The sequence below is a fragment of the Tachysurus fulvidraco genome, chromosome 24, assembly GCF_022655615.1.
Source record: "Tachysurus fulvidraco isolate hzauxx_2018 chromosome 24, HZAU_PFXX_2.0, whole genome shotgun sequence".
In the NCBI taxonomy this organism is placed as follows: Eukaryota; Metazoa; Chordata; class Actinopteri; order Siluriformes; family Bagridae; genus Tachysurus; species Tachysurus fulvidraco.
This window is the reverse complement of record NC_062541.1, coordinates 5,633,044-5,660,630: the sequence shown is the minus strand read 5'-3', so window position 1 is coordinate 5,660,630 and position 27,587 is coordinate 5,633,044. Positions and strand designations below refer to the sequence as shown.

Genomic DNA, 27,587 nt, shown 5'->3' with positions numbered 1-27,587 from the left:
CACATTAACTCAATGTATTTGGGTTAATGTGATAATGTGATTTGGGTTCATGTATCCCATTAAATGTTGAGAATCAAGCAAGTGGGAGAATCTAGCAACTGCTAGTCAGCTTCATGTTGTTATACACTACTGTATGTAGGGTGTAAATCTAAAGAAATCTATCTGCGATTTGGCCTTGATACACGACTTGGATCACATGGAATGGAAAGAAGACCGAGTTTGTCCAAAGGTACAATGAGAGAAGAAAACATTGATGTGGGAAGTTCCCAAATCGTTTGGTGGAAAAGTGCTAATATATTAATATTTCCTGATCATCAGATTATTAGATTTATTTCAAGACCATTTTGCCCATTCCAAACTTGAATTTAATTCAAAACTTCATTTTCACTCTCAGATATTTTATAACTTTAAGCATTCATTTAAAAAAAGAAGGACATTTTTCTGCCAACAGGATTAGACCATTTAAAGCTTGGAATTAAAAGTGCATAAATAGTTTTAAGGCTGTATATTTGGATTCTTGTCAAATCTAATTCTAGAAAATACTAGATCCATTTAACTACATTCAAGATGTTTTCAGTCTAAGGGTTTTTTTAATGAATCTGAAAGACACAGATGTAAAACCTGATGCATCACAGCAGTGTCAAGCCTGATGTTCAGACAGTGAGAACATTCCATGTGTACGTTTTAAAATGCAAGTCATAATACAATGAACACTCATGCACAGAAAGAAACTCTAAATGTGTTTAGTTTCTCGCTCTCTTTAAATGTCATTACACAGAAAAAACACACAACCTGTAATGAAGCACACAGTCATAATTTCTGACTTAGGCATGAAGTAATTTCCAGCTTAGCTGTGGTCTGCGTCAGTCTGACCTTATCATGAACGTGTCCAGGCAGGAAACCTTCAGCTCATCATGCACTGTCTGATTTTGGGTCATGACTGAGCTAGGATTTGGTTTGTATTTTAATATGTTTCTTTATTTCTCGCCCAAAGAGAAAGACATCACTTTTGGCCATCGCTACAAGTCCAGGCAGCAAAAAGGCTTGACTATTACACAATTTCCAAAAAAAAAGTATTTTACTGAGACAGCCAGCGAGTTAGTCAAATAAAAAGACTCCACAATCAGGGGAAGTTTTTATTTATTTGTTTATTTTATTTTATTTATTTATTTATTTTCCTCGCAAGATTTATTGCATTTTGTGGAGATACACAACTCACCACTCATGTCCACTGAGCACTTCTATCAGATCCAGGCATCGATATACTGTAGAATGACGTCTGGACTTGTCAGGTGTTTTAAAAAAACTGATCCGAAACACTAGGAGGAGTTTACATTCTCACCCAGCAACCTTCAGAATGTCAATGTTGACTGTTCTGGCTTACCGTAACACAGAGAAAGTGTAATAAACTACACAGGTATCTGTGGACTCGTCTTCTGTTGAAGGTCAGTGCATTAGACCTCTCAGTGTGTCTCAGAGACGCTGTTGTTAACTCATTACAGAGGATGTCTGTCTGTGTCTGCTTCGGGGGCCAGACTGGAAGAAAATAATGTGATTATTACTTCGACATAAATGCGTTAGTGTCACATCAAACTGGGCGGCGAGCTTCCAGGAAGCTGCCGCAGAGTCAGTTATTGGAATGCGCGTGAGGGATTAGATGTGGTAGGGGTTTCTGACAGGCTGCTTTCATGAGGCTGACTTACAGTTCGAGCACCATTTTTAGATGAAGTGAGAAAGGAAAGTGAGTGAACAAGAGAGAGGGGAGGGAAGGGGTGTGTTTTTCTGACAAGAAGAGAGACAAACAGACGCTGATCTGAGTCATCCTCACAACTCCACTGTTTGGCACCCTTTTCTCCTTCCCTCCTCTGTTTCTCTCTCTTTTTATCTGCCTCTCACCCACTTGTCAAAGGAAGCATCTGCCACCGATCTGTCTTACAAAATAAGGAAAGAAACACAGAAGAGTAGTCAGAGTATTGCAAGCAAACATTCACCTAAGGGGGCAGACATCCTAGTAATAAGTGTCATCAACTAGAAGGACATTATTTGAAACATTGGAACTATTGCTAGTTGGTACAGTAGCTTTTTCTACAGCGTGGACTACAATAGGAAGAGAAACCAATGGTACTTGAGGACAAAGAAAGTCTGACTATTGTTTTCCCTAAATAGTCTGTTACGTTTTGTCGGTGAACATGTTCAAGAGACCGTTGGGAAAGATCTTGCAAGATCTGAAGCCTGTTAGCAAACATACCGTAAGAGGATATATTGTTCAGTAGTAGCTCGCTGGTTAGAACAGTGGACCACAGATCAGCACGTTACGTGTTCAAATCTCACTGATGCCAAGCTTCTACCCTTGAGTTCTTGAGCAAGGCCCTCAACTGCTCATTTGTATAAAAATAATCTGGATTAAGGGCATCTGCTGTAAATGTAGGTAGGACTCATTCATCCAACACTGCACTCAGATAGGGATACACCATGAATGGAAAGTTTATTTCAGGACTCAGATTCACTTACTGCCAGTAAAGCAGTGTGTGTATAAGGTTCCATTGGCACCTCTGTACCTCAATAATGATACAGATGATATGACCATTCCTGTCATCTCATTAGTGGGTGGAAAATGAACACCCATCCCAGGGGCGGTTCTAGGATTTCCTCCATAGGGGGTTTTGCCCTCAGTGAGAATTTAAAACAAGAAGAGTTTTATATTATATAATATATGACTACATAGTAAGCCAAGAGTTATGGTATTATTTAAAATGGCAATAGTGGACACCAAAATTTTATGTATGATGTAATGATGCCAGTCTTGAATCAAATCAGTTCATGTATGTGTGCATTCTCTACTAACAGTGTGTCCAATGAATGCAATCATTAATAAAAAAAAAAAATATTCACAAGACAAAGATCAAATCAATAAATGTTATTTTTATTTATTATTGAATGGATTGTTTGCATTAATATTTTGTTTGTGCTACAACTCTGGTAATAAGAATAGTGAAATTTCACTGCTTTTGGTTGCCGTCTTTGCGGTTTTTCCGTCGATTAACGTTATAGATAAACGCCTCCAGCTCTGACTGCCTGAGCCTGAGCTTCTTCGTTCAAATAAAGCAGACAGCTGATGGCGCACTTTTGAAAGACTATGATGCACACACGTAAAAGCAAAGTAAAAAAAAATCACTCTTGGATTAAACTAATAAATAATTTTCTTTCCCATCGACGACATGTCCTGCATTTAACGTAATTTTTATTGTTTATTTATGAAAGTGTAAACTATACTTTTAGTTTTAGGGTGGCTGAGATAACAGACAGGGGGGCTGGAGCCACCCTAAAAAAGGCCTAGAACCACCCCTGACCCATCCCAAGAATTACTGGGTCCTCTTCTTGTGGAGAATAAGGATAACCTATCCTACAAGCAAAAAAACAAAGTTCACCCTGTTTAAAGTCCTAAAACAGTTTACCAAAGTCTTAGACATCCCAAATGCTCGAGTGAAGGAGATGTTTCAGAGGGACCAGCCGTTCATGCAACAATGTCTACAGCTGGACATTACAGAACAGAGAAATAAAAGTCACGGAAAGTGAGATAAAGATTGAACAAGTGGTGAAGGTGTGATTTCTCTAAGCTCATTCCGGTGTCATGGCTCAGTGATGCATAATGCATTGTAAATTCACCAGACAGAGCCTATTACAGTCAAAGCTAATGAAACCATGCTGATTAGTGATCTCTTGATGCTGATCCACCATATGGCAGTTAAGTCTCATTCCCTGCTACCAAGACACACACAGTGACACACAAAGAAACACCTTACTCACACACAAGTAAGGCAGAATGGTGTATTTGTAAAAAGGGATGGGGCAGAATGGACTGTAGTAGTTGTGGATACTACTTTGCAACAGGGGGTGTATGTTTGTAAGGTTGCTAGTAATGATCCATCTATACCAGGACAGCAAAATTAATTCTCACCACCCATATCATCATGTGTAATCACTATCCTTTTACCAAAATCTGGTCAAGTGACTTTCCTAAAAGTGCCTTCTTGCACTTTGTGGGGGTAGAGTCCAAGCTGCCAGCTACTTGTCAGTGATCTGGCAGCTTTAGATCCTTCTAAATACCCCATGCATTCACCTCTCTCTCTTTCTTCATGATACAGAGTGAGACTGACAGACTCCTGGCCATCCTTCCTTGGACCTCGGTGCTCAATTTAGCCCTGTCCGCATCATTGGACTGCCTCCTTGCTCTCTTGTTCACCTCTCATCTCCCCAACTCTCTCACCCCATCACCCTGCCAGCTGTGAACACATGTCCAGGAGTACCACTTGCCCTCCGGTACCTATGTCCCTACATCACTTCCACCTGGTGACCCAGCGTGACCCAACTAGCAACATCCTGCCCACGTTTGCTGAAATGCCAAAGAGAGATTTGACTTCTACCCAGATATCATGTAGCCGGCAGCACCCTGGAACTCAGCAGAGAGGAAAGATTTAGCACAAGGAGAGATAATGATGGGGTCTGATTATTAGTCAATTACGGCCACTCTATGGGGCACTGCTTCAGGAACGAGAGGGCGGAGGATAATCCCATTATCTGAGATGTCTGGATAATGGATTTTGTGTATGAGGCTTTTTTTAACACATTGCATTGAGTGTTGAGAATATCATCTTTGCAAAACCTGTAATGATATCCGTGAGCCGTGCGAGAGGGAAACTCATTTCGAAGCTACCGACTCTGAACAAGCACTATCATTTCCTCCTCTAGAATTCAGTACATGCTGTCTTCTGCCACGCTCAGCTACTTTCTCCCCCCACCTCACTCTCTTGTTCTTTGTCCCTTGCTCTCATTCTCTTTTCCCAGGCCTCTCCATCTGCTGGTGGCTCTGTCACAATCGTTGTTATTGTCACCACTGAACACTTTTTGCCCATGTGAATAGCTTGATTTGGCTTGGTGGAGCAAATTACCAAATTATTACCTACAGCATGGGTGACCTTTATTTAGGATACGACGTCTTTTCCTTACACAGATTCCTTGAACTGTTTAAGAAGGTGTTATTTCTGTGCACATCTAAGCCTGTTAAATTAGTATTGCATTTACATTGCTTTTAGATCAATCTATTAATGCCATATTGCACATTATATAGACTGAAACCATTACAGAAAACGATCTGTAAACAAAAACGCTTCCCTCCCTGGCTTGCTGGGGTTTGCTCTTTCAGTCGCTCCTTCCAAATTAAAGATTCAGTCTGGCCAATAATTGATGAGATCTTTAATGATCAAGTACAGCAATGAGAAACAAGGTGTATTGAGAGCTAATCAAAGTACTAGCTGAACTATTAAGCCTTATGAAAGGTTACCAAAGGTTGTTCCCAAGGGGTATTCGACTTATTGTAGGGAGATCAAGTATGGGTCCAGCCGATGTAACAGCCATAACTGGGAGTCCAAGCAATATTGATCTAGCTCTCTGGATATCTCAAGGGAGTACAAGGGGCAGCTAAACTCTCTTCCATCAATAAGAGCAACAATGGGTTTGTCTGAGCTCCTCTTGAATTAAGCTTGCAGTTAGAATCCCCTACTGACTGCATCCGTTGCCCAGTATCCTTGCATGAATAACAAAATATGTCTCACATATTAGCCCTTGCTCTGTTGGTAGCTTTTGTGCAATAGAGGACTAGACAGTCAGTGAGTATTGGCTACATGCCACAGTAATATCCAAATCGAAGATAAACAGGGTGAAGAAACCAGGATAAGCAAATCCTGTCACAACTCGGACAAAGGACCTGTAGTGCGTGCTCAACTTTAATGGCCTCCTCCTTCCTTGGAGGTCGAGGTCTCAGTAAGAAGCATCGTTACATGTCTGCTCTTCCATGCCACTGCATCTGTGCAGCGGTTTATGACTGGTTTTATGGCTCTTTCATACATAAATTCATGCAGATGAAAATGGGACACCTTCAAATCATTTGCCTCCTGGTCTCAGATGCATGTATGTACAGCTACGTTCAAAGGGTATTACTTAGATTCCAAAAGACTTGCATCATATCATGAACTCATGTGGCATGCATACATAAGTGATATGGATACTGCTGTCAAAACAAGCAAGTGCTATTAGTGTTAGAAAATTAGAATATTCTTGTGTTTTGATTTTCCCAAGATATGAAATTCATTTTGCAATAGTACCATGTAATATTCATCAGTGTATATTGTTTTACAATCCAAGACAAAAGATCAGTCCAAGCCATCGAAACATACACTTTAGAGATCTATATACCTGACAGTGGACACACTACTGAATCCATTATTCCAGCATCACATTGCCCCAACCAACATCCTTTCATAGCCATGCATTCATTTTTATATCTGTCTTAAGTTTATTATTTTATGCAGAACTGACTTTTTCAAATTAAATGCATTAAAGGTAAGCTTCTTGATATTAATTACACTGAGTGACCTGTGCTCTCACTTATCAGTCTTATAATGGCAAAAAATAAATAAATAAATAAATAATAAAACATATCCTACCTGAGAAATAATAATTTCCCCTCAATATACCGCAGGTGTGGTAAATTTTAATCTTGCTATTGTAGTAAAAATGTCTCTCTCAGAGATGTTTGTGGGAACTTGTCCTATGCTTCCATACGTTAATTCTCTCAAACCTTCCACGACACTACTATACTTGGTTCTCTTCACTACCTTCTACCTCTTACATGGATATTTTACAGGTATTTCCACAGGAAGGACTGAAATATACCTTGTTTTTTTTATTTTTAGATTTCAAGCAGAGTGCAGGGGAACCAGTATGGTAGGCAAGTGGCTTTATATATATATATATAAAATCATTCATTCATTCATTTTCTACCGCTTATCCGAACCTCTCAGGCGTCATCGGGCATCAAGGCACGATACACCCTGGACAGAGTGCCAACCCATCGCAGGATACACACACACTGTCATTCACTCACACACTACGGACAATTTTTATATAATAATCAGCTTTCTCTAATTATTTATACCTATTAGTACTAGAGGCCTGTCAGTAGTATATAGTCTGAATAACTCTAACTAACTCTAAATGTCTAACTGAGCCGGATTATTTATAGTCTGAATAACTCCGAAAGACTAACTGAGCCGGATTATTCATGTTTCTTAAGAAAGTTTTCCGGAAATCTTGTTAAAGCTTCTACTCATCCACCTTGAGCAGTGTGTGCAAGTGCATCACCAGCCAAAGAGAGGATTGGCTGTATGACAGCACAAGTCGAAAGCTCATTACAGACACTACAGAGCTCAGGGGTCTAATTAACAGCAGCTCATTTTCTACCTGCACAAGGAAACACTCTCCCATCATTTTTCATTATTAATACTTTAACAGCTGCTGACCAAAGCGTGGGCCTAGATGTGGAACTTTCAGCTCCATCAATTAACCCGGCCACAGGCTGCTTGAAGAACTGAAAGCCTGTAAGGACCTGCTGATATGGCTACATATCGCATGCATGAATATATAATCTTTCACCTTTGTCATTCAGGGACAGATTCATACCCCCATGTGGAACAGAGCAACAGGACCTTGACTCTAGGGGTGAATAGGAGGCCACCCTTTTGGAATGATCTTTGACCCCTGCATCGCACTTCTAGCAATGATTCCAAAGAACTCTTTCTTTTTTGGAACATATCCAAGATCCAGGCCCGGTATATTTATAAAGTATTTTTTGAGAATTTCTGCGTTTTTCAGATTGGCTTAAAAGGTACCTGAGCACAGAACAGTACTCCTGCCTTTATGAACCCCAGCCAAGTTTTTCCAGACATTAGCGATGCAGCTGTCCAGACGTCTTTGAATTCAAAGGAGTCATTTCTCAGGTCCATTAGCTCACTGGAATGTTCTGTCCTTTGAAAAGTTTCTCTCTGAGCACTGAATACAAATGAACGACCAGAGCGTTTGCCATCCAAGACTGCAATGATGGACCGTTCAGCTCACTTCAGGGGTCATGCTAAAAGGTGTACCACAGCGCACGTCTCTCACGCAGAAGAAAGGAACCTTGCTATGGCTACGCTTAACTAGAACACCATGCATAAAACATGTCATAGTCAGAGGTACAGATGATGGGACAGTTTGCTGCATGTGTGTTCTGCTCGGTTTTCTGAATCGTGTGGTTTTCATGAGCCGTACATTTTCCTGCTGACCCGAGTGGCCCGTTTCTTGTTCGATCACGCTTTTTCTCCTTAGTGGGTTCACTGCTTTTCCTTTCACCAAGCCTGTCTAGGGTTAGCAAGACTTTCTCGCTACCATCTCTATCCCTCTATCTTTGCGGGATCTTGCCGACTCACTGACTTCCTCTGACCTTGCAGTATAAATGAAGGTGTAAAAAAGGCTTCTGGGAAAACAAGATGCAGGCCCTGCAATGCATCTGCTGTCACCAGTGTCATGACCTCATCTTCTTCAAATTCACACTTACACATGGCAACATTTCCCAGTTCCCAAGAGCTACAGTCATTGTTGCTTTCGCCCTACTGTGCCGCGAGCCTGAACGCCGAATGTTCCATTTCACAACGAGAGCACGGTACTTTGCTACCGGTGAGCCAGTTGGCATTCAGCAACGATATTGGACTCTTAGAGAACTACCCATCACCACCCATCATGCTCACAAATGATCTACATTACGGGCTTTACAAATGGAGGATTTTTAGTATGTTCAGCACACAGTATGAGCACTTGGGCTCAATTAACAATCTACATCAATAAAACAGGCACGCTGCGAAAAAACATGGAAATTATACATCCCTTGAATACGATTAATAGCCACTGTAAAAATGTTTTCTGGGCATTGTAAAAATACGTTCCAGTCTGCATATTAGTCATAACAGACTTAAAGGACGAGATGAAATAAACCCCCCTAGTGAGGCTTTAACGGTTAGGATTCTCCAGACATGAGGCCGATGCTTAAGGAGTGCATAAAAAAAATATACGCGCATGCTTTTTGAAATTCATGAGCATTTATTTATTTGTGAGGCTTCAAATGATCCATTCTCTTTCAAAAAAAAAATATTGTTATAGTTTACAGTACGAGCAGCTCAGGTAAAGTCGGAGCAAGTTATGAAATGTCTTCTAGGATACGTCGATAAACAAACGACATTTTTGCTTAGTGTTGTTCATATATCTGCACAATTTTTTAAAACCTACAACGAATCAATCCAAACATTAAAATCAGTGGTAGGAAATGCCATTTAACTACAGTACGTATTAAAAATCTGGTGCTAAAGAAGCAAACCGTGTTTAAAAGACTGCATTCTGACTGCAGTGGAGGTGCTTCGTGGACATTTTGACATTCGGTATATATCTGACTTTCAAACTGAATCCAACAAACTCGATCAAAGTGTCATATTCGCCGTGTGAGGAAACCAGACATACCTAGGAAGGTTTTAGACATCTTTAGGCAGACTGACATTTTACTGCTGTGTTTGTTCATCTGGCTCTTTACCCAACACGATCACAGCAGGAAGCCTAGGATTAAAAGGATCTATATTTATACATAATAAAAATTCCACATTTCCATGGGTCATTGTGCTGAAATATTTAAGATTGCTCCTCATCTTCAGTCAACACCTGAGTTTTCATCTTTGTTGTTGTTTTCCTGGATCCACTTGCACGGAGATCTGACTGGATACTAGTAGAGATGAGCAGACCTGTACTTACTAACGTAACGCGAACGACGGCATCCGCCGTTAGAGCACCGATTAAGAAGAGAGTAAACAGTATTAACAACAAGGTCTGCGCAAAAAATATCCAACAGATTATAAATTACGAGGCGCACGTTCTCTCAGTGTGCTCGTTACACCGGCAATAATCATAAAATTGATTGCGTTTCTGTTGCTTGATTACTCTTCGTACCAGACCCAAGCGTTCGGTAGGTTTTCCCTCCAATTTTTCCACATGGTTCTACAGGTGCAGACGCACATCCTGCTATTCGTATTTTGTTGACACATTTGGCAAAAAAAAAATTAGGCAGAAAGGAAAGAAAAGAAAGGTCCAAAAACTTGCCAACAGCCATGAGGGCTGAATTAAATTCCCATTAAAAGCAGCCGATTGGGGCGTTTCTAGCTGGGTGTATAATTAACTGAATATGAAGAAAGTGAGAAAACCAAGACTGACATGTTTCCAGAAGTGAAACTTTTCCACATTTTTGGCAGTAGAATTTACAAGATGAGTTTCTCATAGAGCTGTCTTGTAGATAAACAGCTGCTCCACAGCTCTCTCTCTCTCTATGGCACTAATAGAGAAGAGCATCCGGTGCTTCGGGCTGCGTTCGACGCTGTAATTCAACCTCGGCTCGTCAGCCTCTTCGCCTCTGTGTTTATGACAGAGACAATAAAGTGCGCGTACGGGGCCGTGGAAAAGGCAAGCCGCTTAATCTCTTTGGACGGATTTATATTCTCCTGTAAGTAAGTGTGCGTTGGAAACGTCTCGTTAAAATCTCAGAAGGGCCGCGGGGGAAGTGAAGGCAGGTAATCGTCTGAGAAAAAGAGTGAGCAGCTCAAGATTTGAGAGATGCTGCTGCTAAGGCTTGAGTCATCCATTTGCTTTGCCCGGGATTCAAGAAGCTCGAGTTTTACATGGAGAAGACGGCAGCGATTCCGATAAGGAAGTTCCGGAGCCTTTCCCGAGGTTGTGGTTTTTTTTTTGTTTTTTTTTTTTTTAGACTTTGAAGCCTCTCTCCTCCAAGTGGTTCTTGCTTGAGAATGATTGATGACTGGCTCAATTTGTAAATGTAACAGATGGATGAGTGTGTGTATCTGTGTGTTTTCTATACGCGTGTAGTTTGTGTGTGCACGCTCGCGTGTGTGTGCGTGTGTTTTTGTGTTCAAGTGCGGCGTTCACTGCAGGCCGAGCTCTTTATTCTCCATAGACCAAAGAAACCCACCTGCTCGCACTCGTCTCAATGAGCTGTTTCTTTCACTCCACCGCAAAGTCCTTCAGCGGTGGAGAGAGGAAGGAGGGAAAAAAAAAAAAAGGTTTAATAATCTGTACGTCTGCTGCTGTTTGGAATCCGCTATCGGCGCACTTTTTCCCTTCGACATTCTGCTGATGGAAAGGCGTTGAGAAATGCTTATCATTACAAAAACCCATCCGCCACCTTTCATACTCCTAATATTAGCTTGGCAGAATGTAGAACTGCAAAGGAGCAAAATGCTAAATAAACCTATGGGTTTTTTTTTTTTTTGCACCTATCGTATATCTGTAGGACGTGTTTCTGGTACCTGATAGCAGAAGACGGGTTTACTAGTAACTCGCTCTGAACTTGGTGCATGAACCACACACACACACACACACACACACACACACACACACACACACACACACACACGGACACATGGAAACTCTCTCTGGAGGTCAGAACAGCTGCAGAAGAAAGTCTGGTGCCCAGTCTATGGCAGTCTGTGCGACGGCCAGGGCAGCCGCCCCAAGTGTAGCTGAAATGCCCCACACAGCCATCCTGATGAGCTGCTGCGTGCCACTGGGTTGAGCGATCTGTGGGTGTGCCAGGGCAAGGCGGGCATCTCGGTGCTTGTGAGGATGCTGACGTTGCTGCCGAAGGATAGAATCAGGTCGCTGCTTTTGAGTGGATGTCTGGAAGTCCTGAAAGGTACTGATGGCAATGCTGATAAAAGAGAGAGAAGGAGAGAGAGAAAACCACTCAGCACAAATTTATCGTGTGCAGATGTTTACGGCTTACACAGTCTTATACGCCGCTGCTTGAATTCTGATTGGTCAAAAGGTGTTAATTAAACTTCTGTAACAGCAACTCTGACAATGGTGCAAGAAAAGCGCAGGTTAATGAACATGCTATTGTTTCCATAGTAACAACTCATTTACAGGGCCGTATATGGTACGAACTTGGCGTAACCTCGGAGTGGTGATAATCATAATTTGTTTAAATCACAGCTCATTGGTTAAGGTGTTCGATTACTCATGGGAAGGTTGTGAGTTTAAATCCCAGTATCTCCAAGCTGCCACAGCACTGCGCAAAGCCTTCAACCTTCAACTAATCGGTTGTATAAATGAGATTAACGTGAGGTTAATGGTTAATTAACACAGTAAAACAAGCAATAATCCTGAGAAGTCTTCTTTGAGGAGAACTCTTTTGGAAGGAGTCTCCAGTGTCAGATGCAAAACTGAACCGAATTGACCGCAATAAACAAATTACAAGTACAACGTGATGCTGTTTGATAAATACGCTGCGCTTGTAACACGACATACACGTGTTACGGCTGAGACAAGGACCGACTTTTATATGGACGCGCAAGACTAGACACGTGCGCTCGCCTCCTTAGGATCGGATGACGATGACGTCGTCCATTAGATTAAACGATCTGATGAAGCAGTTGTTGAATTTTCCTCCTTTTTAATTGTTCGTAGATGGTAAACGGTAATAACACTTAAAAAAAATAAATAAAAAATTCAAGTGCTGCTTGTTTAGGATATTTACCATAGGTTTCCTTCGTGTGGAGTCGTTTACAAATATAAAGAATGCAACATTACCTCTTCCTCTGGGTCTACAGTAAGACCCGAGCAACCCCGGTGTTCTATTAAAATGACTGAATTCAATATTTATACTGGTACAGTATTAACTGGAAGGCTGACTGACTGATTGATTTCTACATAAATACACCCGACGGGAGAAGAGAGAGAGAGAGAGAGAGAGAGAGAGAGAGAGAGAGAGAGAGAGAGAGAGAGAGAGAGAAGGGGGAAAAAACATAGTAGACAGGCATTCGGAAAAAAAGAAAGGAGGGGAGGGGACAGGAATATGCCCTCTAGTCTGCTCACAGAGACAGCACTTTTAATTTCAGCAGTAATGTTCTCCAATTACAGCAGAGATGCAGCGCAACAGCGCTTGTGCTGAGGGCTAAAGCACACACAGTTCCTTTAACAGTTTGGAGAAAAACATCATTAAAAAAAAAAAAAAAAAATCATAAAATATTCAATTCCATTTCGTTATTGTCCCTCTGGTCGAACGCGGCATGCAAATGTCCTCTCAAGACTATAAACCACCAAGAAAAAATAAAGACCCCGTGCTCGAGTGCACTTGGGGTAAGTGACTGTTGTGAGGCTTAGCGTCTTTAAGAAGTGTCTTTTCTTTTTTTTTCCCCTTCATTTCCTCCCCCTTTTTTTGTAGCTCTCATTAAGATCTGCTGCTAATGCCGTGCAGCTGAAAATAGCTGACAGGTAAGAGCAGAGCAATTAACTTTTAAACTCTCGCTTTAAGAGAGGAAGACCCGAGAGAGGCGAGGCGAGGCGAGGCAGGCGCTAGTGAAACCTCTGCGAATCTGTAACTCTGGCTCGCCCGACCGCTGTCACTCAATCACATCGCTACGGGCACAGGAAGGAATTTTTTTGCGGGTGGCTTGTACGGAGGTATATTACTGGCCCGCTCACAAGTCGCATCGGTGGTCACATGACTTCCTGCTGAGATACTGCTGACAACTGCAGAAAGACTGCTGTCCTACCTCAAGCCTGTAGTCATGGATGCAACCATTTGTCCTGTGGATTTCCTCCAACGTCACCATATTTAAGTAACTGTTATAGTCTGGATTCGTGCTCTTGGCTGACATTAATACTTTTCTTATATTTTTGAGATGCTCACAACAGCTACTAAAAAGTGTTTATTTGAGTTACTCTTGGGATGATTTAACAACACACTCCCTAGTTCGGGGGTCGGCGACCTCCAGAGCCGCAAGTGGCTCTTTCATCCCTCTGCTGCGGCTCCCTGTAGATTTGGAAAATAAATATTTAATTTAAATTTATTTTATTTTAGTTAGTTAGTTTTAAAAAAAATGAAATTCTAAGATTATGATGCTCTTGTAACATTAAAACAAACCGTGTTTAATTTTTTTTGTCGCTCAAAATACGCGTCATAACTGCCGACTTGCGAAATCCGACACAGAAGCAGACGCGTTTTGCTGCAGCCGACAAGTTAAAGTTTTGATGTCATGAATAAGAAGAGGACTCGATTATAAAATTAAACATTTTATTCGAAAGTAACCTTCAACCCAGAGTCTTTTTTGTTAAGGTTAGTTCAAACTGTTCAAAATATTTTTGTTTACCTGCAGAAATAAAATATCGTTTACTCGGTAGCGGTTTGTTGATATCATAAATGCAGCACACTACAGTTTTTTCTATAGTTTCCATAAAGGTAAAAAACAATATATATGCGGTGTTCTCTTCATTTTGTCAAATGTCAAATGGTTTTGTGGGAAACGGGTCCAAACGGCTCTGAGTGTTTAAGGTTGCCGACCCCTGGTCTAGTGGTTCGAAAACATAGCTAGCTAACATAAGGATTAGCATGTCAGTTTGTAAAGAGGGGTGATTTGAGTTACTCTAGCCTTCGTGTAAGCTCAACACCGAGTGGTCCTTCAATCCACACGGCGTTTCTGCCCACGTTACTTCCGCTCAATGGATGTTTTTTCCAATTTCACGCCAGTCTGTGGAAATCGATGAGTAGCAGTTTTTGAAATACTCAAAACAACAACAAAGCCAGGGAAGTAAAGAAGGGTGTTTGTATTAAAATACCGGTGAGTGTGGACAAACCCATCTCATAAAGCAGCACCTGTCCTTGTTCTTGACTGAGTTCCTCAAATCACTGTACAACACCGAAGCCTAGTGGATCTTCACTTCACATCCAGGTGGTAAAGGATCGAAAGTAGCGAGATCCACAGATACAGGTTCACTCCCTAGCTAGCCAAAACAGATATGAATTAGCATGACAGGCAGCATCCAGTGTGAAAATGTCATGCAGAGACTCCCTTAACATCCTATTCGGTCCTAAATATAGCAGGGATTGGGCCATTTTACATTTCTGGATAAAGGCACAATCATGATTTGAATGCACATGACAAATCTGCTATTCGCTACTCACTACTGAAATTCGCAGAATGTTTCCTCTGTCCTGTGTGTGTGTGTGTGTTGCTAAAAAGCTGGTATGAATCAGCAGCCCTGCTGTGCTGTTGTCCCTGTGACCCATAAAGCTGAGTGTGCTCAGCCGCACAGTCATGACGCAGCGACACCTCACGAGACCCTGCTTACAGAACAGACACACGACTGACTGCGAAACATCAAACAGATAACCGAAGACGCAGCGATTCGACACGACAAACAAACCTACGCACTTCATCACGCAGCTCTCGCTAAAAACAATAACGCCGCCGCTGCCGATTTGTTCTTGTAAAGCTTAATTAAATCTCTGCGTTTACAAGATTAACGCTAGCGTATGTGATAAGCCTCCGGCGCTCGCTTCTTTTCCTTCTGTCCGTGTGTGTGAAGTGTTGGAGGCAAAAAAAAAAAAAAAGAGGTCCCTTTCGTTTGTAAGGGAAGCCGATCGCCGAATCCCACCGTCCCGATACGGACAGTCGAGGATTCGTTTTAACTTGGGAGGTTGTGAGAAATGAGCTGGCAGGAGAAAAAAAATACAAATAAAACAGCATAGTCATACCATTGAGGAGGAGGGAAAAAAAAACCTTTTACATGATCCGGCATATTGTACATGCATGAGAGCACACTGCTGAGCGTTCTAAATGGTGAACACTTCAACGATGCCATGTGGCAAGCTTTAAAAACACAGAGTTCTGAGAAGGAGAGAGGGAGAGATACGGCTGCTCCTGCTGTTGGATTAAAGATGTGCCTGAGGTGATACTATAGTCAGTCACTGTAGCATCTACAAGAGTGGCATATTGATATACACACACACACACACACACACACACACACACACACACACACACCAACACACCCTATGCTAAGGGTTAGGCGTGCACCAAAGCGCTCTTACATGTTTTTTCTTTTTTGCAATTTTTTGCCAAAGCAGCAAACACACACACACACACACACACACACACACACACGTATATATATAATGTCTGTTTTATGTTGGAGTAGTTTACATGTATTAGGAAAAGCAATAACCGGTCAGATCAGGAAGTGACAGACACATACACTGCCAGTGCATGCTGGCTTGATGGTGGATTTTCAAGTGATTACAGAAAAGTAACGCAGAACAAACAGGACAGAAACAGGACAGAATATTTTTGATATTAATCCTTCTGCAGATCAGTTGTCAGGTATCCGGTCAAGCAGGAGTCACAACTGCTCACTGAGTGAAGGCCAAGAGGAACTGATTGCTCAGGTGGAATCAGGAGAGACTGTTGAACGAATGCAACAAAAGGCAGTGCAGGAAGAATAAAAAAGAGGGAGGAAGAAAGAAAGAAAGAAAGAAAGAAAGAAAGAAAGAAAGAAAGAAAGAAAGAAAGAACAAATTCAATAAATGAATAAATGCTTAAATCAAAGAAATAAATGAATGAATAAAAAGAATAAGGAAATGAACCAAAATAAAAATAAAAGAAAGAAAAATCCTAACAACTAACCAAAATAATGGCAAAAAGAACAGGAAAAGGAAGGAAAGCGAAGAGAAAGAAGAAGAAAAAAGGAAAGAGAAAGAAAGAGAACAAAAAGGAAAGTGAAGAGAAAGAGAAAGGAAGGAAAGAAAGTGAAGAGGAAGGGAAGGAAATCAAGCCTGAAAGAAGAAAAAAGGTAGAAATTATACTGCAATCAAAATAAGCAGATAATAAAACCAAAGAAGGAAGGGAGGAGATGAGGAAGGAAAGAAGGAAGAAATGTTTGTGTCATTGAGTATTAATCCTTTCTTGTGCATGACTGTGAATGGCTCAGTAACAAGTCCGAAACACAGGCAGCAAAACTGCTTCCAAAGCTCCCATTAAATCATGTGATTAGGACCTGAGGGGACGTCCGGGTGCGACCCGCAGGTCGGGAACGCGATCCGGTTATTTACGTAATTCCAGCATCACGTGAAGGCAGGATGGGAACACGGCCAAGTTCCTCCTTACATCTTGTTTAATATCCGAGAAAATCAGAGGTGAATACAAATCACGGAGCAAAACAAACGGCTGTCAGTGTGTGTGTGTGTGTGTGTGTGTATGAGAGAGAGAGAGAGAGAGAGAGAGAGAGAGAGAGAGAGAGAGAGAGAGAGAGAGAGAGAGAGATAGAGATGAAGGTACAAACGAAGAACATTTGGGGGTCAATGTCATTAGAAGCTTACTACACAACTCATTACTACACACTGCAGGGTTAAGCAACACAATGCAGAGTGGGGCTACAGGTCACAGCCCGGGAGGGTGCTCGTTTCAACACCTCGACAAAACAATATAGCTACACACACACACACACACACACACACACACACACGGTCCTCCTATTCCCAAAGAGGTCACAGATGCTCATGGGGGTGGGGCTTATGGAAACAAGGCAGGCATGTAATTACCCAGAGAGAGGAGTGTGTGTGTGCGTGTGTGTGTGTCTGTGTGCACACGCGTGTGTGTTGAAGTACCACCCTACACCCAAACCTTGTGTATTCTATGCTACTAAAACTAAATGAACACGTTCACACTCTCAGAGAAGGAGTTGTGCTCTGAAGGCTTTTACTCAGCGAGGGCTTGCTGGAGGGGAAATTCCTCTTCCCTGTGAACAAAAGCTTTTTGTTACCTTCTCCAAAGAGCACAAGCATGACAGAGCGTCTGAAGAGAAGTGACAGAAGCGGCGTCTACATACAGAGAGAAGTGTGACAGGAAAGGCTGAGGGGCATGAGATGTGGCCTAACGTGACGGTACAGACTGAGCAGAGCAAGCGACAGCTCCATCTGCTGGACACGCTGCTTTTCACAGAACAATAAAACATGAGCCACGGAGAGAAAAGAAACAAAGAAGTTGTAGGAGGAAAGAAGAGAAGAAGAGGAAAATGTACAGGTGAGACCACGTGTGTGTGTGTGTGTGTGTGTGTGTGTGTGTGTGTGTGTGTGTGTGTGTGTTACCTGTTGCAGGACTGCAGCGTGGTGGAGCAGGCGAGCTGGGCGGGAGGGTAGAGGGTGAAGAGTTTGTGTGCGTGTGTGATGAGCTGCTCGTATGGAAGATCCTGAGGAATCTGAGAGAGCAGGTGATGAACACTGGCCATGTCACACTCACTGCTCTTCACCTCCTGCTCACGATACAACACAATCTGAAACCCAGGAGAGCAAAAGTGAGAGTGAGAACACCACAGGAGGAGAAAAGAAGAGGGGGAAAAGGAGGGGAAGAAGGAAGGAAGAAATAAATGAACTTTACCATTCAAGAAAGGAAAGAAATACAGATAAAAAGTGATACATAATAAATGAAGCAAAAAAATGAAAGAAAGAAAGAAAGAAAGAAAGAAAGAAAGAAAGAAAGAAAGAAAGAAAGAAAGAAAGAAAGAAAGAAAGAAAGAAAAAGACTTTCCCAGTTTCACACATTCAGGAAAGAAAAAAAAAATCAGAAAGTCAGAGGCAGAGAGTTTTACACAACTCTACACACTGAATCTCACACACACACACACACACACACACACACACACACACACACACACACACACACACACACACACACACACACACACACACACACACACACACACACACACACACACACACACCTGTTACTTGTGTCCCAAGTTTTTGATAGTTTTTGATTGAAAGGTTTATGGTTATTTGGCTTTGCATTTTACCTGCTGCCCTGCCAGTGCTGGCACACACACACACACACACACACACACACACACACACACACACACACACACACACACACACACACACACACACACACAAAACCTGTACACGTAAAAACAGGTGCATTATCTGTTACCATCACACACATGCATATCCATTAGCGATAGGTTTACATTCTCGTCTATCAGCTTGCTGGCTCAGTGGTGTAAATATCCGTCTCCTGTCCACACTGGAGGTCAGCGGAGAGTGCACTTAGTCTGCGTGGTCTAGTCAGAGCGGCTCCTGTTGAAGCCTTGCTGGTTTACCGCCAGCCCTCGGGGACTTAAAGCAACCTAAAGAGGCAGGATGAACTACATTTCCTGCACGCTTTGTTATCCGCACTTCAAACGGCCCTGGCCCCCTTTCAGCTCACGCGCTGCTCTTTGGCAAGGCAGAGTCTTACGGCGAGACGTGAAAGAGGGCCAGCTAAAGCAAGCGAGCACAAACACAGCCAGCCGCTTCCCTCAAACCTCTGCGGAGTTCATTAGAGATGTTTAATTAACCAGTCTCGCTACAACAAAGTGCCCTGGATTCATACAAGACAGAAAAACGAACACAGATCTAATGTACACACACACACACACACACACACACACACACACAGTAAAATATAAGCACTAGATATTAAGTGTGTGTGTGTGTATGTATGTACAATGACCTCGCTTTGCCCTGTGAGCACACACACACACACACACACACACACACACACACACACTACACCACACACTTTACTTAACACAATTCTCAGTATGTCAGTTATTAGTGCACGTATTTACGGAGTGACAATCCTCTAAACCTTACAGAGTAAAGATCCTCTAGTTCAGAAAATACTTATACAGCAGCTTTAGCAGGGAAAACAATCAATGAGTCACTAATACACATTCACACACATCCTCAGTCTGAGAAACCAAACACAGGAAAGTTCACAGAGAGAGGGGGGGAAAGATCCAGACAGAGAGAGACAAAGAGAGAGAGAGATCCTGAGAGAGAGAGTTAGAGACCCAGAGAGAGTGAGAGAGAGAGAGATCCAGAGAGAGCAAGAGAGATCCAGAGAGATCCAGAGAAAGAGATCCAGAGAGAGAGAGATCCAGAGAGATCCAGAGAAAGAGATCCAGAGAGAGAGAGATCCAGAGAGAGAGAGAGAGAGAGAGAAAGAGAAAGATCCAGAGAGAGAGAGAGAGAAAGAGAGAGATCCAGAGAGAGAGAGAGAGAGAGAGAGAGAGAGAGAAAGAGGAAAAGGTCCAGAGAGAGAGAGAGAGAGAGAGAGAGAGAGAGAAAGAGGAAAAGATCCAGAGAGAGAGAGAGAGAGAGAGAGAGAAAGAGAGAGAGAGTTACTTACAGATACAAACACACAGGAAAAGGGAGATTGCAGAATGCAGAAAAACGTCTCACCACAGCAGCAAAGTAAATGGCCATGAGCGGATGGGAGGCCAGGAAGAAATCGTAGAGCCGAAGAACATGCCGGAAGTCTGAGAGGACATGGCCATACCACGTTATCAGCCAACTGAGAGCAAAGATGGTCCCGACCTCAGCTCTGTAACACACACACACACACACACACACACACACACACACACACACACACACACACACACACACAATCAAACTCTATTCATCTATCCTATAGCTGTTCTATTTACTATCTAGTAAAAATACGTTCCCAAAACAAGAAAACAAACACGGGTGTAAACAGGCAGTAAAAGAATTCCTTTTCCAGTACGTATTGAACCATTTACGAAATATACACCTACAGGAAACAACACACACAACAGGTAAGCAGGAGCGTATTTGTATTAAGTGTCCAACAAAATGTATCACAGGCTGAAAGAATAATCAGTTCACGAGTGACAGATCAGCTGTGACAATACAAGCACAGTCCCACTGTCTACACTCCGTAAGCCAGCACAAGTGTACGAGCAGGTAACGCAAGCATAAGCAAAAAAACAACAAATTTACTCCTTTTTTACATCCCAAGCCGAGAGAGAGAGAGAGAGAGAGAGAGAGAGAGAGAGAGAGAGAGAGAGAGAGAGAGAGAGATCCAGAGAGAGCGAGAGAGAGAGAGATCCGTAGAGAGAGAGAAAGAGAGAGAGAGAGAGAGATCCAAAGAGAGAGAGAGAGAGAGAGAGAGAGAGAGAGAGAGAGAGAGAGAGAAAGAGTGGTCCAAAGAGAGAAATAGAGAGAGAGAGAGAGAGAGAGAGAGAGAGAGAGAGACAGAGACAGAGACAGAGAGTGAGAGATCCAGAGAGAGATCCAGGGGGGGGGAGAGACAGAGAGAGAGTGAGAGATCTAGATTGTGTGTGTGTGTGTGTGTGTGTGTGTGTGTGTGTGTGTGTGTGTGTGTGTGTGTGTGTGTGTATCAGTACATTTAGCCCTTTTGTCAGGGTAACAATAGTTGAGCTGCAGTGCCCGTGGCTACAGAGGCATGTAAACATTGTCAATGTGCAAGAAAATGGTTGTGCACATTTCTCTCTACATGGATGACGCAACAGCAGACCCAGGCATCTCAGTCATGCGCGTGCTCTTCTCCTTAATCACAGTTCAGCACTTCCGGCCTGCGGCTGCTCCGTCTCCTATCTGTCTCTACAGTAGGCAAAAGCAGAACATACTACAGCACACACACAGACTGTTCCACTGATGTGAATCAACTTTCAGCGCTCAGGAAATCCATCGCCTGGAAAACTTCACACTGGGAAGAAACTTTGGGGACAAGCTGATGGAAGGAGTCTCCAGTGTCAGTGCTTTGTAGCAGTTAGATGTAAAGCATGAAGACATGAAAGGCTTTAAACAGAGGGCTACAGGACCAGGACTATTATACGGACTTATGGACAAAAGTTGAATGTGAGTGCAGATGATGCTACAACCCTCTTTGGAGCAAAACCGCTGGCTTGTGGGTGGGAACGGGCAATTAAAGAAAAATTGTGTGGTTTAAAAAAAAAATGATTCCTTCATTGAAACTTTATAATAAAAATAATAGTACTCATAAAAAGATATACATATATGTATATTATTTATAATATATATCAAATAAATAAATGCAAATATATATTACAATTAAATAAAAAATACAGTACATCAATACAAATAATAATATAAATTGCTACAGTTAAGAGCTAAAAAAGAATCAATAAAAGAGTAAATAACTTTTCCTACAAACACATGCCACGTCTTAGATTCTAATCCTGCTTTGCATTTAGCTACACTAAGATATTATACAGTCCCAAGATCACCTTTTTGTCCATATGGTGCATATTTAGTGCCTGTCAGTGCTGGAAGTCTATTCCTTGTCCTGAACGTAAATGAAAAATCATCCTGAAAATCAACTAAAATGCACCAAAGTGCTGTAAAATTGTGAAACTTCCAGAGTTCGACTACACTGAGACTGAGCTTGTTAGCTTGGAAAGTGCCCTGAGCAACAGCACCTGAGCACGTTCAGCCATTAAACCTGAAGCTCTGCACTGCACTAGATGGAAATTCCAGGACACACACGCACATGCAATATTTATCCACAGTCTCTTATTCGCTCTATTTTAAATGACAAGCCATTAAAAACAACTTCCCGTTACATCCAGGGCTAGGAAACAAGCGAAAGAGTCCTTTCACGCACGCATCCTACAGCACAACCTGCATCACTTATGCATGAGGAATCAAAAGGTAAAGAGCACGAAGGTTTAAAAGCAAACAAAACATCAACGATAAAACAAACCGACGGTTTCACTCTATTGATGCTTTTATGCAGACTATAATAATGTCGAGTAATAAGGAAAAAAATATATATATATTAAGAAAAAAAAACGTTATAAATAAATAAATAATTCATTCATTCATTAAATACATGAACAACTGCATTGTTAGTTTGATTAATGCAATTTAAGAGTGTGTTTTTTTTACTTACAAAAAACAAAAAAAAACAAAAAACTACATACTACATACAACAGCTAAGGTTACACTCTGCTGCCTCCTAATGAGCAAAATCCGCACTGCACCCTCTTTAACTGGAGACTGCACTATTTCCTGCAGGTCCTCAAAGCTGTAATCGCCTGATTGGTTCCTCGATCTTTCAGGAAATTCAGAAAGTCTGGCTCATGCACGTGTGTTTTTAAAAAGAATCACAAGTAACAATCAGAATTAAAAAAGACTACAAGTATAAATAAACTTCCCAGAACTTTAATAGAAGTCATGGCCTAATGGTTAGAGAGTCTGACTCCTAAGGTTGGGGGTTCGAGTCTCGGGCCGGCCACGACTGAGGTGCCCTTGAGCAAGGCACCAAAACCCCCCCAACTCCTCCCTGGGCGCTGCAGCATAAATGGCTGCCCACTGCTCCGAGAGTGTGTGTACTTTGGATGGGTTAAATGCATTAAATGCAATGAATTCTGAGTATGGGTCACTGTACTTAGCCGTATGTCGCTTCACTAATAAAATAAATTTCACATACAATTATATGACAAGGAAAATAACGCATTGCTTAAAAATGGAAAATTATTGCCTAAATATGCAAAAAAAAAGTCTCTCTAAAGTGACGCTTCTTCACTGAGCTCTGATAAATAAGTTTATTCTCGATTTATCTTGTCTGCGTTTCCTTTTATCTTAAACTTTTCTCGGTTTCCTCAGAGGAAGGAGCTGAGAAACGCAGCTGTGGAGAAAGAAAAGGAAACGTAACGCTCGGTTTATGATTGCCTAAACATTTTATTCCATGACTGTTCTTTTATCAAGTAATTTTACATTGTTTCCTGAATCCCAAAACGATCGACAGAACAGCGGGTTGCGATCTGACCTTCAGGCTCTTGACTTGTTTTAGTAAACTTGTTACGGCTTAAAAAGTACATGTTTATTCTGCTGCGGTTCGAGGTAAAGATTTCCTGTCAGTTGGAGATTTCTGAAAGAGATAAACATCAGGTCTGCATTTCAAAATTCATCAATCTTGTTCAGATAAGCGGTAGGCTTATTAAACATGTACGCCTCGTGCGCTTCGACTCTCTCCGTTCGTTCAATTTCACCCTTAATGTCGGAATGGCAAATAGTTTGATTTTTATCTTTTTATAGCTTAACTCTGATGCTAATGGGCTGCTAATGGGTTTTAAAGATTTGCTTGTATGTAGGTTTCAGCATGCAGACCTCCTAGATAAAAAGCCAAACTAAATTTAAACCACTTACACTCTCTCCATGAAGAGAGAGATGACAGGAGAAGCTTAGGACTTGTTTTGTTCATTGTAGAAAATAATAAACAAACAAACAAACAAACAAACGAATGAATGAATAAATGAATGAATAAATGAATAAATAAATAAATAAATAAATAAATAAAGACTGCTTTTTTAAAAATATTTGTTTAAAATAATAATAAATATAATCAATAATAATAAATGTTTGTTATTGGCAGTAATTTATTGTGATAGAATGTAGAAATATAATAAATGTCATAGTTTAAACTGAATCACACCACCGGGTCATTGATTATTTCTGTGTCTCACTGTTTAATTCCTTACTCATAGCACTTAAACCTTTACAAAAAGTCTTTTATTGAGTTTTATGGAGTAAATACATCTCTACACATTTCCCCTCGTTAATACTCAGATATATAAATACGCATGATATGTAAATTCTGCACCCCGAGCCTGAAGTCATGATAAAGCATTAACAGGCACCTGGTTTAGCTATGAGAGCGTTTAGAGAAGTCGAACCTCAGCATGAAGTTGTGTAGCTCGGGGTCGACCTGCTCCAGAATGGGCATCAGGTAATTCAGGATGTGTTTGGTATTGTCCATGGTGGGGTCCATAAAGTCCCTGTTAATGCATGCATACACACAGGCGCACACACACACACACACACACACACACACACACACACACACACACACACACACACACACACACACACACACACACACACAAGCACACAGAGTAAAGTGTGAAACTGATTACAGTGGTAGAATAGCTGCATCTAACATTATTAATATTTATATAAAATGACCGCTATACAGAAACAAAAGCAACGCATTCTGCCATCACTTCCTCACCACATCAACTGCTTTTATTTCTTATTAGTATGGAAATTATTTCCATCTTCACAAATCAACTAGTTAAAAACACACACACACTCTCGCTCACACACACACACTCGCTCTCACGCACACACTCGCTCTCACGCACACACTCGCTCTCACGCACACACTCGCTCTCACACACACACTCGCTCTCACGTACACACTCGCTCTCACGTACACACACCCGCTCTCACACACACACCCGCTCTCACACACACACTCTCGCTCTCACACACACACTCTCCCTCACGCACACACTCGCTCTCACACACACACACTCTCTCTCACACACACACACACACTCGCTCTCACACACACACTCGCTCTCACACACACACTCGCTCTCACACACACACACACACACACACACACACACACACACACACACACTCGCTCTCACACACACACACTCGCTCTCACACACACACACTCGCTCTCACACACACACACACACTCGCTCTCACACACACACACACACACTCGCTCTCACACACACACTCGCTCTCACACACACACTCGCTCTCACACACACACTCGCTCTCACACACACACTCGCTCTCACACACACACTCGCTCTCACACACACACTCGCTCTCACACACACACACTCGCTCTCACACACACACTCGCTCTCACACACAAACACTCGCTCTCACACACACACACTCGCTCTCACACACACACACTCACTCTCACACACACACTCACTCTCACACACAATTCTGCATCGTGAATTTTGAAGTAAGCCATTCGATATTATTCAGAGCACACTACTTCCATAAACACATTACTTCCTATTTTAATTGTTTTCTTTGTTTTATGAAAGCTAATAATTTGATCTTCTGTAACAGAGTAACATGTTTTCCACGTCCACAGGATACGTCTTCTGACGTGGTAGGTTATGAAATGAGAAGCTGCATCAGTTACAGATACATACCGTGAGAACAGCAGAGACTTAATAATCACTGCAGTAATTATTCATAGGAAGGCTCTTACCTGTTTGTTTAGATAAATCCAGGAGATGACATTTTGGGCCAGACAGTGTGTGTGAGTGTGTGTGTATAGCTCAGACATTGCTGTGCTACACTGTCAGAACGCTCTTCTCACTTTATCAGATCACTGATTTGACAAACGTTCTCTGACATGAAACCAACACGATTCTCTGTGCAGCAGCCAGACAGAAAATCCATTGTGGAAAAATTCAATCCTGTTTTCAAAACTGCCAACAAATTTTTGACACTTAGGAAATACTTGATACTTTGGCGTTTATTGTGTATTTAAGCCCGTCACGTGAACTTGTTCTTGATGAATGTTAAAACATTAATCACTGTAAATTTACATAATAACTTTTGTGATTTTACAGCAGGGGATTATTCCGCAATAGCATTTCTCTTTGGGGAACAATGTTCAGTCGCGGCTCACGTACACCAGATTGCACACATTTACGGAAAACGCCGTTATCCAGAGCGATGTACAGAACTGCTGTGAAGTCAGTAAAGTAGTTGCTAAAGCTGCTTTCACCGGGACGGTTCAGGCAGATATCAGAAAACAACCTTTACTGCTTTGTTTTAGGCAGGTATATGGGAGAGATCCATGTTTTTTTAAAGTCTCCTCACTCATGTTAAAAGCAGAACTACGATGATCCAGGATGCTCCGCCCACAGGATACATAGTGTATGTTTTAATTCCCGTTAGTTTTTTTTGGCTACGACCTGCGGGATCTTGGAACGGTGCAATCTGATTGGCTGTCTGGACTCCAGATGCGAGTATACACAGAGGTTTCAACATAACAAGCTGCGATCGTGTACAAATCCTGACAGTGCTCTGAATCTGGGGGCAAAACCGGTCGTGATGTAAGTGATATGTATGTATATGTATATATGTGTATATGTGTATATGTATATATGTGTATATGTGTGTATGTATATATGTGTATATGTATATATGTGTATATATATGATTCAGAGACACACGAGCCAATCACAGGCCTCTGTAATTATTGTGTATGTGGAAAAAGACAGACAGCACATTCGTCAACTCTTACTCTTTGGGGGATGGGGGTGGGGGTTACCATATTACTCAGCATAAGACACAAACCTGAGATGATGATTGGACAGCTTCTCCACCATCGCTATGGCCATGCGCTCTCCTACCACCAGCAGGAAGGTGACCACTATATCATGGTAGCCCTGGTAGTAGTGCAGCTGAGGGTTTCTCCTCAGAACGTCAAGGATGATGTCAATCAGCTGCTCCTGAAGCACTGCCCTCTCATCAGCCCGCATCCCTGACACAGAGAGAGAGAGAGAGAGAGAGAGAGAGAGAGAGAGAGAGAGAGAGAGCAAAAGAGAGAGAGAGAGAGCAAAAGAGAGAGAGAGAGAGAGAGAGAGAGAGCAAAAGAGAGAGAGAGAGAGAGAGAGAGCAAAAGAGAGACAGAGAGAGAGAGAGAGAGAGAGAGAGAGAGAGAGAGAGAGAGAGAGCATGCAAGAGAAAGAGTGACAGCGCAAGCAAGAGAGAGGGAGAGAGAGCAAGAGAGAGACAGAGAGAGAGCAAGAGAGCACGCAAGAGAAAGAGAAAGAGTGACAGCAAAAGAGAGAGAGCGCAAGCAAGAGAGAAACAGAGAAAGAGAGAAAGAGAGAGAGAGAGAGAGAGAGAGAGAGAGAGAGAGAGAGAGAGAGAGAGAGAGAGGGAAATTCCAGTAAAATTGTTGGATGACATGGACTTGACTGGATGGCTGATTGCTCTTTTTACCACAATATTTCAGTAAACTCCTGATTTGTCCTTCACATAAAACACAGACATTTCTAGTAGAGCAACATTTGCTGACTTACTTCTTGAATTATTTGGAGGGAATAAACCTGCTGAAATCACATTTCTGACATGTGATTATATTCAATAGTTCTGGTAAAGTTATCACTATTACCTCAGTGCTAGAACTTCTGATCTTTAGTCATTTAAC

The 27,587-nt window shown here is 41.9% G+C and overlaps 1 protein-coding gene across 2 annotated transcripts in view; it reads right to left on the bottom strand.

The window, feature by feature from the left end:
• Positions 1-314: 314 nt before the first annotated feature.
• zgc:63863 (uncharacterized protein LOC393372 homolog) overlaps positions 315-27,587 on the bottom strand; it is a 30,421-nt gene continuing 3,148 nt past the window's right edge. Inside the window, exons 4-8 of one of the 2 annotated variants that reach the window (XM_047807726.1) lie at positions 26,729-26,915; positions 24,271-24,372; positions 19,985-20,126; positions 17,849-18,033; positions 315-1,536 (exon numbers count right to left, since the gene is read on the bottom strand). In XM_047807726.1, the coding sequence (XP_047663682.1) occupies positions 1,497-1,536; positions 17,849-18,033; positions 19,985-20,126; positions 24,271-24,372; positions 26,729-26,915 (656 nt within the window). In that variant the 3' untranslated portion in view covers positions 315-1,496. Of the gene's footprint in view, positions 1,537-10,448; positions 11,633-17,848; positions 18,034-19,984; positions 20,127-24,270; positions 24,373-26,728; positions 26,916-27,587 lie in introns of those variants that run through there. The other variant, XM_047807725.1, reaches the window with a different exon arrangement.